At 48.1% G+C, this 14,504-nt stretch overlaps 1 protein-coding gene across 1 annotated transcript in view; it reads right to left on the bottom strand.

The window, feature by feature from the left end:
• Nucleotides 1–14,328, bottom strand: part of MARK2 (microtubule affinity regulating kinase 2) — a 59,888-nt gene extending 45,560 nt beyond the window's left edge. Inside the window, exon 1 of the mRNA XM_044682192.1 lies at nt 14,255–14,328. Coding sequence (XP_044538127.1) covers nt 14,255–14,311 — 57 coding nt within the window. The 5' untranslated portion in view covers nt 14,312–14,328. The remainder of the gene's footprint in view (nt 1–14,254) is intronic.
• Between the last annotated feature and the right edge of the window lie 176 nt (nt 14,329–14,504).

Below are 14,504 nucleotides of genomic sequence, written 5' to 3'. Positions count from 1 at the left end.
ACAGGCCATGCTGTCAGTCTTCTGGCTCTTAAGAAAGAAAACCATAAGGAAACACTACTCTTCCCTAAAGGAGACTGAGTGGCCCCTAAGAGTGCCTGGAATTCCCCTCCACAATGGAGCTTTTCCTTTCCCTAAAGGGCAGGTCTGACCCTGTCACTCTCTCCTCAAGCTGTGGAGGCTCCTGACTGCTTTCTAGTTTCCAACAGCAAGTCTTCTCTTTGGCTTGTAAGCACCCAATGCAACACACACACACACACCACACACCACATACCACACACCACCACCACCACCACCACCACCACCATCTCTGTCCTGTGTCTGTATCCCAGCCAATCCTGCTCTCTCTGCCTCCAAGATGGAAAAATTCTCTGATACTACTGCCCCAGTGCCTGTGACTCCAGACCATCCCGCCTTGCTTGACTATGGCCTCATTCTATATGTCTCTATCCACAAACATTTCTTCTTTCATTTTCTGGCCATTATCTCTGGACATAAGCACAGTGTGTGCCACACAGCAGATATTTATGGCTTGACTATCATGGTCAATGGGATTTTATTTCTAAGTTAAAAAAAAAAAAGAAAGAAAAAGAAAATACCATGCCAAGTACTATCTCAATTCTCCAAGGAAGCTGGAGACCGTCAGGATCAGGAGTGCCTCTTTGTCCTCTCAGAAGATAAGGTCTCCAGGAATCACTCCCTAGCCTTGGCCAGGATGGTCCTCAGATCCAATCTCTCCTTGCACCCCATAAGCAAACCAAAATTTCATCTTGGTAGGGAGAATCAAGAATCTTATGTTTTGTTAGCAGACTTCCAGAGACTAAGAACATCTCCACATCACCATGCAGCATCAGAGTAGACTTGGAGACTAAGACTGTTATTAAGTGTATAATTCTGAAAATATAGGTAGCTGAAGACCCTCAGTTCAGTGCCCAAAGATGAAAAACTGTCACAGACAAAACAGCAATAACAAACATGTTTGTCATCATGGGAAAACATGGGAAACTGGGGGAGGGGGTACCAGCCTCCAATACTGAAGAGTTCCTGTGGGAGCCAAAGCTTGGCTCCGATTCCTCAATCCCCCAGATGGGGTGGGGTTAGGAATAGAAACCACTCCAAGGCTTTGCTCTAACCACTTCATCCTCCCTCCTTGAAAGAAAAGGGAAAAAAAGGGGGGGTGGGGGAAGGAGCTGGTCTGTATTTCAGGACACTCCTTACATAATGATGAAACCTTTCCTGAACTATGAATTGATAACAGACCAGCCACACGAGACACTTTTAGAAGTCTACCATTAAGAATGCCTAGAATTCATGCATCCCAAATATGAAAGTAGAGACTCAGCACCTAAACATTTCATTTGGAAGAAAAACCTTCTCTCCACAACAATCCTGCAGGCTTTGGTCCCACATTTGCCATTTTGTCATTAAGGGATTGGTGTTTAACAGTCTGCATTTGGCTCCCTGTTGGCAGCTCGCCCCATCACTTGTTTCACAAGCAGTTTCTGTGGTTTCAAGAAAGGCAGGGTGTTTGATTTTAAACAATGTTTTAAAAATATATTTCAGAATAGGGTTCATCCATTCTGCAGTGGGAGTGGGGAGAGAGCAAAGGAAAAATGCAACCAAACCAAATAAAGGCGTCTCCTGCTGCCAAAGAGACAGAGGGCAAAAGGGCTGAGTGAAGGAAAGCCAACTAACTGCTCAGTACCTACACCAAGGAGCCAAAGAAATCAATTGAATTGCTTTCTGATTAAGAAATTGGAAATTAGGGACATAAAATAAGACTTAAGAGATGCAGAAAGCTTAACCTATACTTGGCTTCTCTCTTCCATCTACCAAAATAAATTCACCTGACCCTAATTTATTGGGGGGGGGGGAGATATTCCCAACATTTCAAAATCAATGTAAAGGATTGTCATCTAATCAATTAACAAGCAGCCCTCCCATCAGCCACTATGATCATAGTAATTAAAGTAAAGACTCTCCTCTCTGGGAATTCATTCGAACCATAGAGAAGGGTAGAAGCCCCAAGGACCCAACCCATTAGTGAGAGCCACATCCATCCCCAAGGGCTCCAGATGGAAGCCGAAGCCAGGATTTCCTAAGGAACACCTGGATCTGCTACAGCTGCCTCTTCCTGCCTTATTCCTGGGAAATCTACCCAAAAAGAAGAAAGTCAAATATACTACCCTTCCCCAAAGGAAAGAACATTGAACCTCAAGTCAAAGGATTTGAGTTCAAATCCTATTTTTGTTCCTTAGAAATTCAGTGATGTAGAGCTGGCTAGTCCAACCTGGGGCTTGGTTCCATCTCCTGTAATATAGATTGGGGGAGGGGGGGAGAAACACAACACACCACATGTTTGAGCTAGTGGCCCTCTCAGCTCTAAATCCTCTCCCTTAACTTAAGTCTCAGTGGTCATAAAACCAGGAGCTGAAACTAAAGTGACAGAAATGCCAAACAATTTGGAGCTCCTGGGAGGTGAGAGGGGAATGACTTTTTAGTTCAGGCATCCTCCTGAGGACAAGTACAAGGGCTAAGGCCACCTCTGGTAGCACTTTACAATAGCCTGGACATTTTAGTTACTCCCCATCAATCAAGGTCCTCAGCTTCTCTGATAAAGAGAAGATAAAAGTGAATAGGACCCGCTCCTGAGCACCACACCCAGAATAGATCTTAGGTCAGCAAATCCTCAGACTTGCTGGAAACTCAAAGCTATGGACTAGTCAGCAGCACCCAGCATCAATAAGTTCCAGCCCTGGAAGGAAAGGAACCTTGTGGTCTCTAAGAAAGAAGCTGGGCAATCAGCACCACTACCAGTATGGGCTTTGGAGAAGAGAAGTCCAACAGAAGGAAAAAGACCAAATGAGTACAAATAGGAAAGGGGAGAATTACACAAGCAAAAGGATTAAGAGCAATCAACAGGACAGCCACAGTGCAGCTCCCAGGGATAAATGGAAGGCACCACAGGCACCCAGAGGCCTGGCACTACCAGCTCTCAACTCTCTTGGCAGCCCAGGCCAAAAGCCCAGCTCTCTGTACCTTTTTGTGTACTGGTGGCAGACAGCCCCAGCCCAAAAAAGGAACTCGAAGGGAATCCAGCCTGCTTCAATGGGTGTGAAGGTACAGTTTGGAACAGTACTCAAATGTCCATTTGGGGAGGGTCCTCTTAAGTAGAAGAGAATCCCCCCCATACCCTTGCCAAGTGTAGTTCAGGGCCAGACAGACAGGCCTGGAAGAGCAGCCAGGCTGGGTGGCCCACCACCCTGTGCCTGAGGAGGCTTGTCTGATAGGTGCCTCCTTCAGAGTCCACTGTCCAGGGCTCAGACTCCTGGGACATGGGTAAAAGCAGCAGCAGAGTGCATCATGTTTTAGGATTCCCAGCCATCTCTTGAATCACTGGAGAGCTGAATGCATCCTTATGTGGAGATATGGGAAGGCCCCAGAGGAGAGCTGGAGTTACCCCTGCATTTACACTATTCCTACAGCTTTAAACATACCACCCAAGGTTAGAAGGCAACACAACGATGAGGATCCAGGCAATAGCTTCAGGTCCAAATTCTGAAATATCACATTCTTCACTCAAGACTGAGGCCTAGCTCCAAGGATTCCTCCATCATCTCCTTTTGCTGAATGTTTTAATACTTGAGCAAGATTAGATTAGATTGAGAACCCAGGGCCATACTCCTCAGTTCTAACTCCACACTGCTTAAGAATAGGAGGCTACCAAATGCCAGCTAAGCAAAGGGGACAAGAGGACAAAGGCATCCTCTGTTCCCTAGGGATAGAGCCCAAGCCCATTAAGACAATGTTTCCCAATCAACATCTTAGAACACAGAGATGGGCCTCCAAAGGCCACACAAAAAATGTCTAAGGCATAATCTTCACTGTAATGCCTTGGCTAATAGCAGAAGCAAATCTTCTTTGAGGAGCAAGGGTGCAAGCAAGAAATGCTTTCTTACATTTCCTACCTGGCAAGTGGATAAAGCCAAGGTAAACAAGTCTGTGACTAAACCAGAAAGACATGGACAGAGAGAAACATCCCATAGTGAGGGGAGGGACACTGATGGGAAATAGAGGTGCAAGTCATAGTAACTTAAGTCATCATTTAGAGAGAAAGTGATTTCAAAAGGAGTCTGGTTTTTTGGGGGGAGGGGTCCCAATGGAAATGCTTGTTTAATCTAGCTGAAGTGGCTATAAAGTAAGCTGTCCAATGACCATCCTGGCAAAAGGGACAAAATAAGGAGGGCTGCTGAAACTGTAAAATGAACACAGGCTCAGATAATTGGAAAGAAATAGTTCTTTAAACTCAATGTGTGTCTCCATAACTTATCTGCTTTTAGTTCTAATAAGTGAAATGCAAACTGAAAGGTGAAGCCTACACAGCCTAACCCCAAGATCTCCCTTCTATAAAATGTGGTGTTAGATGGGTAATATATGGAAGGTGTGCTTCATTAAGAGACAGTGGCAAGAGGGGCAGCTGGGCAGCTCAGGGGATTGAGAGTCAGGCCTAGAGACAGGAGGTCTTGGGTTCAAATCTTGCCTCAGACACTTCCCAGCTGTGTGACCGTGGGCAAGTCACTTGACCCCCATTGCCCACCCTTACCACTCTTCCACCTAGGAGCCAATACACAGAATATAAGCATTTAAAAGAGAGAGAGAGAGAGAGAGAGAGAGAGAGAGAGAGAGAGAGAGAGAGGCAAAATCAACATAGATTAGAGCAAGCAACTCAACCGGGAAAGCAGAATGTCAGAATGATGGGTCGGAAGAGCCTGGATCCTACCACCAGCCAGCTGCTAACGGCTCCAAGGTTCTTCAAGGAGAGAGCCAGTCTTGCAGTTCTCAAATGTAAAACTGACCAACAGCCAGCCAAAAAGCCCTTTAATGCTGCCCTAGGAAAAGCTAAATGAGTCAACAGTGCCCATCAGATCTTTATAATGCAATCAAAATACAAGACTGATGGCATGGATCCCCAGAATGGAAACACTCAAGTCAGCTCCAGGTCAGGGAGAAGGGGCTGCTACCAAATCAGCAGAAGCTTTCCTAAAGTCCAAATGATAAACTAAGAGAAGTGAGAAACAAAAGCTTATAGTAAAAATCCCAAGGAGAATTCAACCAAGTCTGGATTGAACCATCTGGAGATGACTTGTCCTTTCCCAAACAATCAATTGGTCTCCTCAGTAGGCCTCTCCCAAGGGAATGTTTGGATGGTTATATCCAGCATCTGTCAGAGGAAAAAGTCCAGTCCAGTGTCAGGTCCTGTCCCTGAGGCACTGTCCTTAACCCTCAGACAACAATAATAATGGTAACTCCCACCTCACTTTAGGGTTTATACAAAGGGCTTTCCTAAAAAACTCTTAAAGGAGAAAATGAGAGCATTACTGTCCCCATATTTCAGTCAGGATGCCAAAGCTCAGAGATGCTACGCCCCAAGGACACAGAAAGACTAAGTGAAGTGCTGGGGCCTGGCTTTGATGCCCACATCAATTCTCTCTTTCACAAAGAATTAACTCAGAGAATCCAGATCCAGGGGAACACACCTTTGGTGGACAATTGGTTTCCTTCCTACTATGAATGAATCAGTGACATTAAGCCTGGGCCACTGTCATGAAGTCACCACAGCAGGATGCCTGGCATCTTCTGGACCAAAGATGCCTTCTGCAAAGGAGAATGCAGTGGCTAGCAGCAAAGTTCATGAAAACATCTGGAGGTCCAGGGAAACCAGGACACTTGTCTCCTGCAGCCCAAAGGATCCCAAAGGGCCAGCAAACCAAATGATTTACCACACTACCACTAAAAATAAAGAATAATGAAATCGTGGTATTCCCTCTCTCCTATCAAATGATGACCCCTGAGATTGAAAAAGAGAGCCAACTCTGTTCCTTGGACACTGAGTGAACTTTATTCATCTGCCTGGCTTCCACCCATCTCTCAGTAAGTGTGGTCCTTCTACACGAGAATGTAAGCTTCCTGAGGTCTGGCATCATCTTATTTGTGTTTATATACCTGGTGCTGCACAGAAAACATTTATTAATGTATCTCTCTAGAGTTCAGAAAGGACAAAAGAAAAAGAAGCCTCAGTCATTTCAAGATAACCAAGATGAGGGAGGGAGGGAGAGATTTGGTACCATACCTTTCAAATGCTACAGGGTCAGCCAAACAAATGGCAGCAGAGTAGAGGACAAGTTGAGGTAGTCTGGAGCATGTCCACAGGGTGGTGGTGGAGGGGAATTTAAAGAAATCACAGAGAAAAAGGAAATGATCAGAAGAGTTAGCAGAGATGCCAGAAGGAAAAGGAACATACAATAATCGGCATAAGAGAAATATTCTCACGTGTGCTGCAAGTCAACACAGGCACTAAGGCAGAGAAGAGCAAGCCCAGGATTTGGGTTGAAATCCTGACTGACACTTGCTGGGTAATCATGGGCAAAAAAGGGCCTTTCATCTCTTCAAGCCTCAGTTTTGCCATCTGTATACTAGAGATAGTACCAGCACTGTTTTGTCCTGAGGAATTCACTTTGTAAATCTACATAAGCATGAGTTCTTATTCTCCCTGGTCATATGTTCCACATGAAAGAATCTAGTGATCTATTTCCTGTTCTCTAACAGGGAGGGGTTAAGGTGATTGAATACTGTAGGGAAAAAAACACCAAGGAAGGTCCTGGGAAAGTGATAAAACATACCTCTTGGCAGGGGAGACGTAAAACATATGCAGTTCTCAGTCCAGAAGTAGGGGACATGAGAACAAAGGATGATATGTACCAGAGGCTGGCATAAGCCCAAAGGCCAAATCCAGCCCACCACTTGCTAAGAATGGTTTTTAAATTTTAAAATATTATTTAATAATAATCCAAAGCAAAAACAAGAGGCAACAGGCAGGATTTGGCCCACAGGCCATAAGCTACTGACTTCTGGTCTATACTGTCAGATATAGTCACAGTATTGGATGTTTCCCATTGTTATAAGAAGGGTTCAATTGAGGAATGAGATGACTATGGCATAAAGCAAACGGCTTCAATAAAACATGTTCAACAGATTTTATTGATGATTGCTTTTATATCACCCAGATATTTCTCTATATTGTCCCCACCAGAGTCATCTCATAACCAAAACAAATTTTTTTATAAAGAGGAAGAGAGGGGCAGCTAGAGTAGTGTTGGGTGTGGAGTCAGGAAGACACAAGTTCAAATCCAGTTTCAGCTGATTTCTTGCTCACAAGCTGTGTAACCCTGGGCAAGTCATTTAATCCTGTTTGCCTTTTGAAAAGAATATTAAGTGATCTATGGGGGCAGGTAGGTGGCTCAGTGGATTCTGAGGCAGGTCTAAAGATAGGAGGTCCTGGGTTCAAATGTAACCTCAAGACACTTCCTAGTTATATGACTCTGGACAAGTCACTTAACCCACTGCCCTAGCCTTACCATTCTTCTGCCTTGGAACCAATACACAGTATAGATTCCAGAGGAAAGGGAAGGATTTTTAAAAAAAACAAGTAAGAGAAATAAAGACAGAAAAACCTATCCATGGAGGGGCAGGGCAGTTGATATTATACCCAATGTTCCACCCTGTAGATCCACCACCCCTTACCCCTTCGAAGAAGTGAGGAGAGTATATCTCTTCTTTGGAATCTTTTTTTTTTTTTTTTTTTTAAGGGTGAAAGTGATAGTGGAGATCTCCTCATTCCAGGATATAAAGTCCACAAAGTCACCAATCCTCAGACTATGGCATATCTTCCAGGTTTCCTAAAGACAAATTTTCCATGCTACCCGAGGAAATGATCTGAGGAAGCAAGTCTCAACAGCGCCTAGAAGTATTCACTCCCAAACTCCCCACTTACAGCCTTAAATGGGGAGGGCAGCACTGAGGCCAAATGGCCATGACTTGGGCACAAGATCCTGCCTTTCTTCTGTAAAAGGTCCTGATCATTTAAGAGGACAAGGAACAAGATAAAGGGAATCTCAAGTTTGGATTTGTGCAGAAGTCTTCTAGTGTCTGATGAAAATTTATAAGAGGAAGCTTAGGACCGCTTTAAATCACAAGTGAACACTCAGAAAAATGCATGCCCTCGAGATGTGCACGAAGATCTCCAACAGCCTTCAGCTCTCCTTCAGACAGCTGGCTGGGGCCGGCACAAAGGCTGTTCACATCCCTCCCAGCCAAAGGAGGCAGCCCCAGGAGGATGGAGAGAAAGACACTTGAAATACTACGCAATACCTCTGGAGTCCTGGAGGCAGGACCAGGCGACCCAAAGGGTTCTGATCCCAGATCTAAAAGCACAATCCCCCCAACTCCCCAAAGAGCCCTCCCAAACTGGATCTCTTATACCAGTCAACTAGGACACTTAAAACAGGAATGGAAAGGCAAAGTGACCCAGGGCTGTGAAGGGCTCAGTGAACTGGGAGGCAGGCTGATGGGTTTTCCTCTCGAATCCGTCATTAATCCAAAAATCTAGCTACCTTACTACAGCCCACTTTCCTCTGAGACTGGGAAACAGAAAAGGTCAAACTTTTGAGACTGCAAGGTGAAAGTGCGCAGCCCCAAGAGACATTAACACTGTCAGCAGAGAACAAGTGGACATCTGTGTCATGTAACAGAAGTGGGGAAGCAATGGAGTGGGGGAAAGACAGCAGAACCTCCGGTCTGAAGAGGGTGGAGGAAACAGGGGGCCGCCTTGCACACAGGATATCAGTTACCAAAACAAAACCCCAGCGTGAGGGTGCTCAGGGGAAGCAGTAATTAGAGAATCACTTGGAGAGCAGAGAAAGCAGCCTGCTCCCCACCACCACCACCACCAGGCAGGGACTCTGTCACAGACACTCCCCCACCCCACTCACTCACTCACTCACTCACACACATTCTCTCTCTCTCTCTCTCTCTCTGGACTAGAGCACTTCCTCAATTTCACAGCAATATAGAAAAACAATTCTAAGTGAGCAGAACTGACAGTTCTGCCCTGGCCCACTGCCTGAAGAGCAGGTTCATCCCTGACTCCGTAAGGAAGAAGTGTGGGGGCAGTGGCAGTCCCAGCAGAGGACCTCTTCTCTTTCTACCTGTTCCCAAGTCAAGGGCCCAGCCCAGCCCATTCCATCCCACTTCAATATCCAAAAGACAGCAGTAGCTTTGCCCCTTTTCCCAACAAGCCTGGACTGGCTGCTGTCCTGGCAGCCCCTATCAAAAGGTCTCAGGCCAAAAAAATTTTTTAACAATGTCCAATTATAGCAGCCAGGAGTCAAGGGCTAGAAGTGGGGAACCTGGGCCTTTGAACCAGCTCAACAATGGGGGACCCCACTTCAGGCCAAGTCCCCTCCCTCTGACTATGTCAAAATCCTTTGGTTAAGCAGCAAATTGAGAAGAGGGCCCCAAGGTGGAAAGGAGGTGAGCAAAAAGGAAAGGGGGGAGGGGGGAGCATGGCCAGGGTGGAAGCTCCAAACTCAAACCAACTTCTTCAACACTGGGGGGGTGGGGGGTGGCAGGTTGTAGGTAGGAACTGTTTGCAAAAGTCATCTCTGCTTGCCTTCAATGAACCTTTTAAAGTCCCAAAGGACTAAGACCTTTGTGTAGCCAACATCCCAGCTAGCAGAGGAAAATAGGCCATTGCTGGAAACCAGCTTAACTGGTTCTGCAAAGGAGCCCCTGGCCAGTTCCACCTTCCTTCCCTAAGTTAAAAAGAAAAAGGGCAGAAGTCCAGAGCCAGCCATGTAACTAACACAAATTCTCCCTCTGGGGCTCACCTTCCTGCCAGTATCTGTCCCCCCAACCTTGTGATTACTGGGCTTTATAAGGCCAAAATTAGTCAGTTCATAGGAGGAAATATTTATTTCTGCCCCTGGGGAAAATGTATAATATAAAAAATGAAGACTAATGGGAAGGGGGGAGAGAAGAGGAAGAACACACATACCAACCCCCTCCTCTAAGACAGATCTGTAGAGAGAGCTCTCAGCAGGGACTGAGAAACTTCAAACACCCCAGACAAAAATAGACATTCAGATAAAGGGATATAACCTATTTATACCCCCAATGGAGAAGCATGTCTAGTGGGCAAGAAAAGGAAGAGAAGTCAGATTTCCTTGCTCAGATCTCAAAGCTCGGTGTGCAGCAGCCCCGGAGGCTGCTTTAGTCACTCAAACCCTGCCCTAATCTCAATGGTGATACAGGATGAGATGAGAGCATGTCATAAGATATTCACTATAAAAGGGAAAGTCAGGAACCCTGGAAACCTGGAAACACTCAGAAAATTTACTCGGGATCGGAGAATTCCACTCCTAGCAAGACAGGGATCAGGTAGGTAGGATCTCCTCCCTCAACAGATGACACAGAGTACCTAACATCGCTCTCTTCAGAGGTTAAAAAAAAATGGGTAGGTTTCAGAGGAAAGAAAAAGGTAGATCACTTCAGTGACTCATCTAAGCTTTGATGAGGGCTGGAAACAGGTTTGGAGAGCCCAAGACTCAAAAGTAAAATTTCCAAAACCCCAATCTCCCATTAAGTGAGAGAAAATGAGAGGAAAGAGCTCGCTGATCATGTTGGTGACTTTATTAAACTGCTGCTGTACTAACTTCAAGAGGTCACTTCCCAGACACCTATCACCCACCAGCTCTTCTTGAGTGGGAAATCAATAGAAGACCCTTAGAGGAATCAAGCCCTCCCCACCACACATCTCATTCTCCAAGACAGAGGTTCTTTTTAGTAGAGTAGAGCACTGCTTTGAGGCCAAAAGAATGAGACCTAAGCTGAGCGAGAAAGATGTTGCCGATTTATTCAGTAAGAGCCAGGCACAGAGCTGATCCAAGGAAAGGAAGACCACCTCAAACCTTTCAATCTGCTAAAGCCAGGAGACAGCTCAAGGGTTACCAAGAGGCTCCATCTCACTCCATTAATGGGTTCCGGGAGTGCTGGGTAGCCCATTTCACTGAGCCACAACAGCAACAGGGCCAAAGAGGTTCATTTCCCCAATCCCCACCTCGCTTGTCAATAATGGGCCAGAGAGCCCAAAGCCTGACTATACTACAAACATGAAATATTTATTCTAGTTGATATAATACAAATGGAAAAGAATAAGGAAAGCTCCTATGAGCAGAGAAGAAATGCCAGCCAGGACAGATGCCCACTGAGATGGAGTCATTCTGTTCAAAGGGGAACCAGTATAGCCTGGGAAGTTTTGGACTTCCCATAAAAACACTGTGCAAACCTCCCAGCAATGTTCCTGGCCCTGTCCTACCTTAAAACATTTGAATTTCACTCACAACAGCCACCAAAAAAAAAAAAAAAGATTTCCGGCCAATCTTTGGTTAAGACAGGAAAGGCTATCCAGCCCTTGGAGAGAGAGGGCTTTAACCTGCGGCCAGTTGAATTTCAACTGTAAACCAGTAGACCACATCCAGGATGGCCTTAAATCAAGCTCTAACCTCCTGTGTGGTGGCTTCTCCCTGAAGTTGAGAGAGCAGTGACCGAAGGTATGCCCAAGAACTAACCCAGACTGCCTTGGAATTGTTTCCAGAATCACCTTTAACCTCCCCCAGAGCCTCTAAGAAAAGCACTGCCCACATCTAAAGGCCCCTTTACCTGAGCTCCAGGGCCTACCTAATGTGGAAGAGAAGATTCCAGTCATAGGCCCAACCAGGGTTCAACCCAGGGCAGGAGAGACTCTCCATAGGGCAAAAGAACATCCTCTTGAGTATAATCAGTGCCTACCCACAGTCCAGCTCCCAGTGCCTGCAACAGGGACACACAGTCAACCTAGCTACATGGAAATCATTAACATATTAATAGCAGCCCATTTATCTATAGCATTTTAAAGGATTACAAAAGGCTTTTCCTCACATCCACCAAGTGGGGCGTACAGTGTAACTATTAACTCCACTGCACAGAGAGAAAACTGGTCAATGCAAAGCTGACTGGACTAACCATACATGAGAGAAGGCAGCCACTCATGATTTAGAATCTACAGAATCCACACAGAGGGTCTCGAGCTATCCTGGTTTGGTCTTTTCTCCAGGGCTTTCAAAGCCTGATGAAAAAGAAAAAGCAATGCTGAGCTTCCTGGAGGGCTGAAAGCAACTTCAATATGCCCACTGCCTACAGGAACCAGCAGATTGGGGGGCTTGGGGGGAGGGGGCATGAGCCAGGGGATTAGCCTTGATGGTCTCTGAGGCTCAAATAGAGGGGCAGGTTTCAGGACATCTGATTCATATGAGATCCCAGTCAAAGGCAAAGAGGCTCTGAAAGCCATGCCTCACACCACACTTTCCTCTTACTGTGGCCACTGGCTAGAAGATAAGCTGTCATTTTGCTGACTGCTGTCATGCCTGCCAAACCTCCAATCCAAGAGTCCCATCTGAAAAGCTCAGTCCCAAACACTGCCCCACCACAGCCTGAGACACCTCCCCCAGGGAAATGACAGTCCCCATTCAAGAAACCCACTGCAGGACATGAAGTCCTGTCTGGACAGAAATGAATTCAGAATCAGGTGTCATCAAAGTCACCTCCAAGGCAGAGCAAGCCTACTGACTGTCAGAAAGCAGGCAATCTGGCAACATAAGGTTTCTTTCTGTTCTTCAGCATTTCGGAAGGTGTTTTCATCATTCCCCCCCCCCCCCCCCGAAAAAGGGAAGAGGAAAGAAAGAAGGAAAAGCTTGAAGATGCCGATTGTTTGTTTACCTATTTCTGGCAGAACCGGTTTAAGAAATTTCGATGTGAACCTAGTGAGAGAGCTTCTAATGGGGGTGGGGAGTCTCCTCCTACAACAGCCCTGCTGGCAAGAAGGGGAAACCTTAGGACTCCTCTCATCAGCACCCAACTGGCTGCTGCAACTGTCTTCACATGGAAAAGCAGCAGGAAGAACAAGATGGGGGCTTCTTCTTCTTGGCTCTGCTGCCTGCTTGGTTTCCAGACCCCAATGGGGTCACCTGCTCAAGGGCTGTGAATCTGGGATATTCCTTGGGAGAGCGCCTGGGGCTAAGCTAGTAGGAGCAGCTCTTCCAGGGATTCCCAAAGGGGAAGCCGCTGTGGGAAGAGAGAAAGAGTAACTCATGGGTGGGGGCAGGCTAAGGATGGATAACCAGACTCACAACAGTCTCTAAACTGGCTTCAAGAAAATAAAATGGCAGCAGGGAGCTGCCAGGCAGCCCAATCACTGGCATCATTCATTGGTCTACTCCTTCAGCAAACACACTGAGAGCACACCATGAGAATGGCATGGTATTATTGTCTGGGGGAGAAAAGCAGGAGAAAAGAGCCCAAAAGAGACAAAAATCCTCAAGGAGAGACACCGAGGGCAGGCGTCTGGCCAGCCTACAATTCTCCTTTCTGGAGAGCAGAAGTCTAAATGCCCCTCCCCAAATACCCCCAGTTCAGTCAGAAGTTCTGTTCAAGCAGAGTCTGCCTTCTCTGGCTAAAACAAAGATTGGGAGAAAGTGGGGGAAGGCAAGGGGGGGGGGCTTTCCGATGCACAGAGAGAAAGAGGGAAAAGATGGAGCTGGAGAGGGGCCCTACTACGGGGTTCCAAAGGTCAACAGCGCCTGTCACTGAAGCAGCATTCAGCCAACGGCCCTCTCCCCTCAGACACTCAGATCCCGGACAAAGATCTTGGGGGCGTCCCCCGAGGTGCTCCTTCCAGCCTGAGTGCCTCCGAAAAAGAAGCCGGGCTGGACGGATCGAGGGCAGGTGAGATTGCAGCAGGTTCTCCCGGAAAGAGGAGGAGGAAAGGAGGGATAAGGAGCCAGGGGAGCGACTCCAGGTGTCCAACTAGGGGGATCAGGGGCGCAGGCGGTGTAGCCGCCTCCGGCCCCGGAAGAGGCAGCTGAGAAGGGGCAAGTTCAGGTGACAAATGACACTGACGGGTGAGGAGTGGTCGACTGGCCCGGCTTCCCCCTGGCTCGTGGCCAGCGTCCAGAGGGTCAGATGTAGAGAGCCTCCCGGGGGTCAGGGTCCAGACAGCGGCTCCCCCGACCCGGGGGCCCAGGAGCCTCGCGGCCCCGGGCGGCGCGGGCTGAGCCACAGGTGGTCGGGGAAAGTGACAGCGGCCGGGCTGGGGTCCCCCAGGAAAGAGCCCAAGAGGACGCGCAGGCGGCGGGGTGACAGGGGCGGCCCCGGGCGACAACAGCCCGGAACGGCAGAGGCGGTCCCGGGGAGGAAAAGGGGAAGAAGCCGTCGCCGCCGCTTTTCCGTCGGCTCGGAGCCGAGAGGAGTGGAGAGGAGGGCAGGCCGGGCCGGCACGGCGTGGGCACGGGCACAGGCAGCGGCCGCAATCGGCGCTCCTTCCTACCTGCTGCTCCGTATCCCTCTCGTTCAGCGTGGGCAGGGGGGTCCGGGCGCTGGACATGGTGCCGCCGGGGCCGGGGGCCCGGGGGCTACGAGGAAGGGCCGCGGGCACCGGGCGGCTCAGCGCGGGGGCCCCGGCCGCATGGGCCCCAGCCAGGAGTGCGGGGAGGCCGGGCTGGCCGCTCACGCCAGCCCGCGGCTGCGCCGCTCTGGCTAGGCCGCGCCGGCTCCGGGCGGCTCCGGGGCGGCCCCCG

Source organism: Gracilinanus agilis, chromosome 6 (assembly GCF_016433145.1).
Source record: "Gracilinanus agilis isolate LMUSP501 chromosome 6, AgileGrace, whole genome shotgun sequence".
Classification (NCBI taxonomy): Eukaryota; Metazoa; Chordata; class Mammalia; order Didelphimorphia; family Didelphidae; genus Gracilinanus; species Gracilinanus agilis.
The sequence above is the reverse complement of the archived record's forward strand: the minus strand, read 5'-3'. Positions and strand labels throughout refer to the sequence as shown.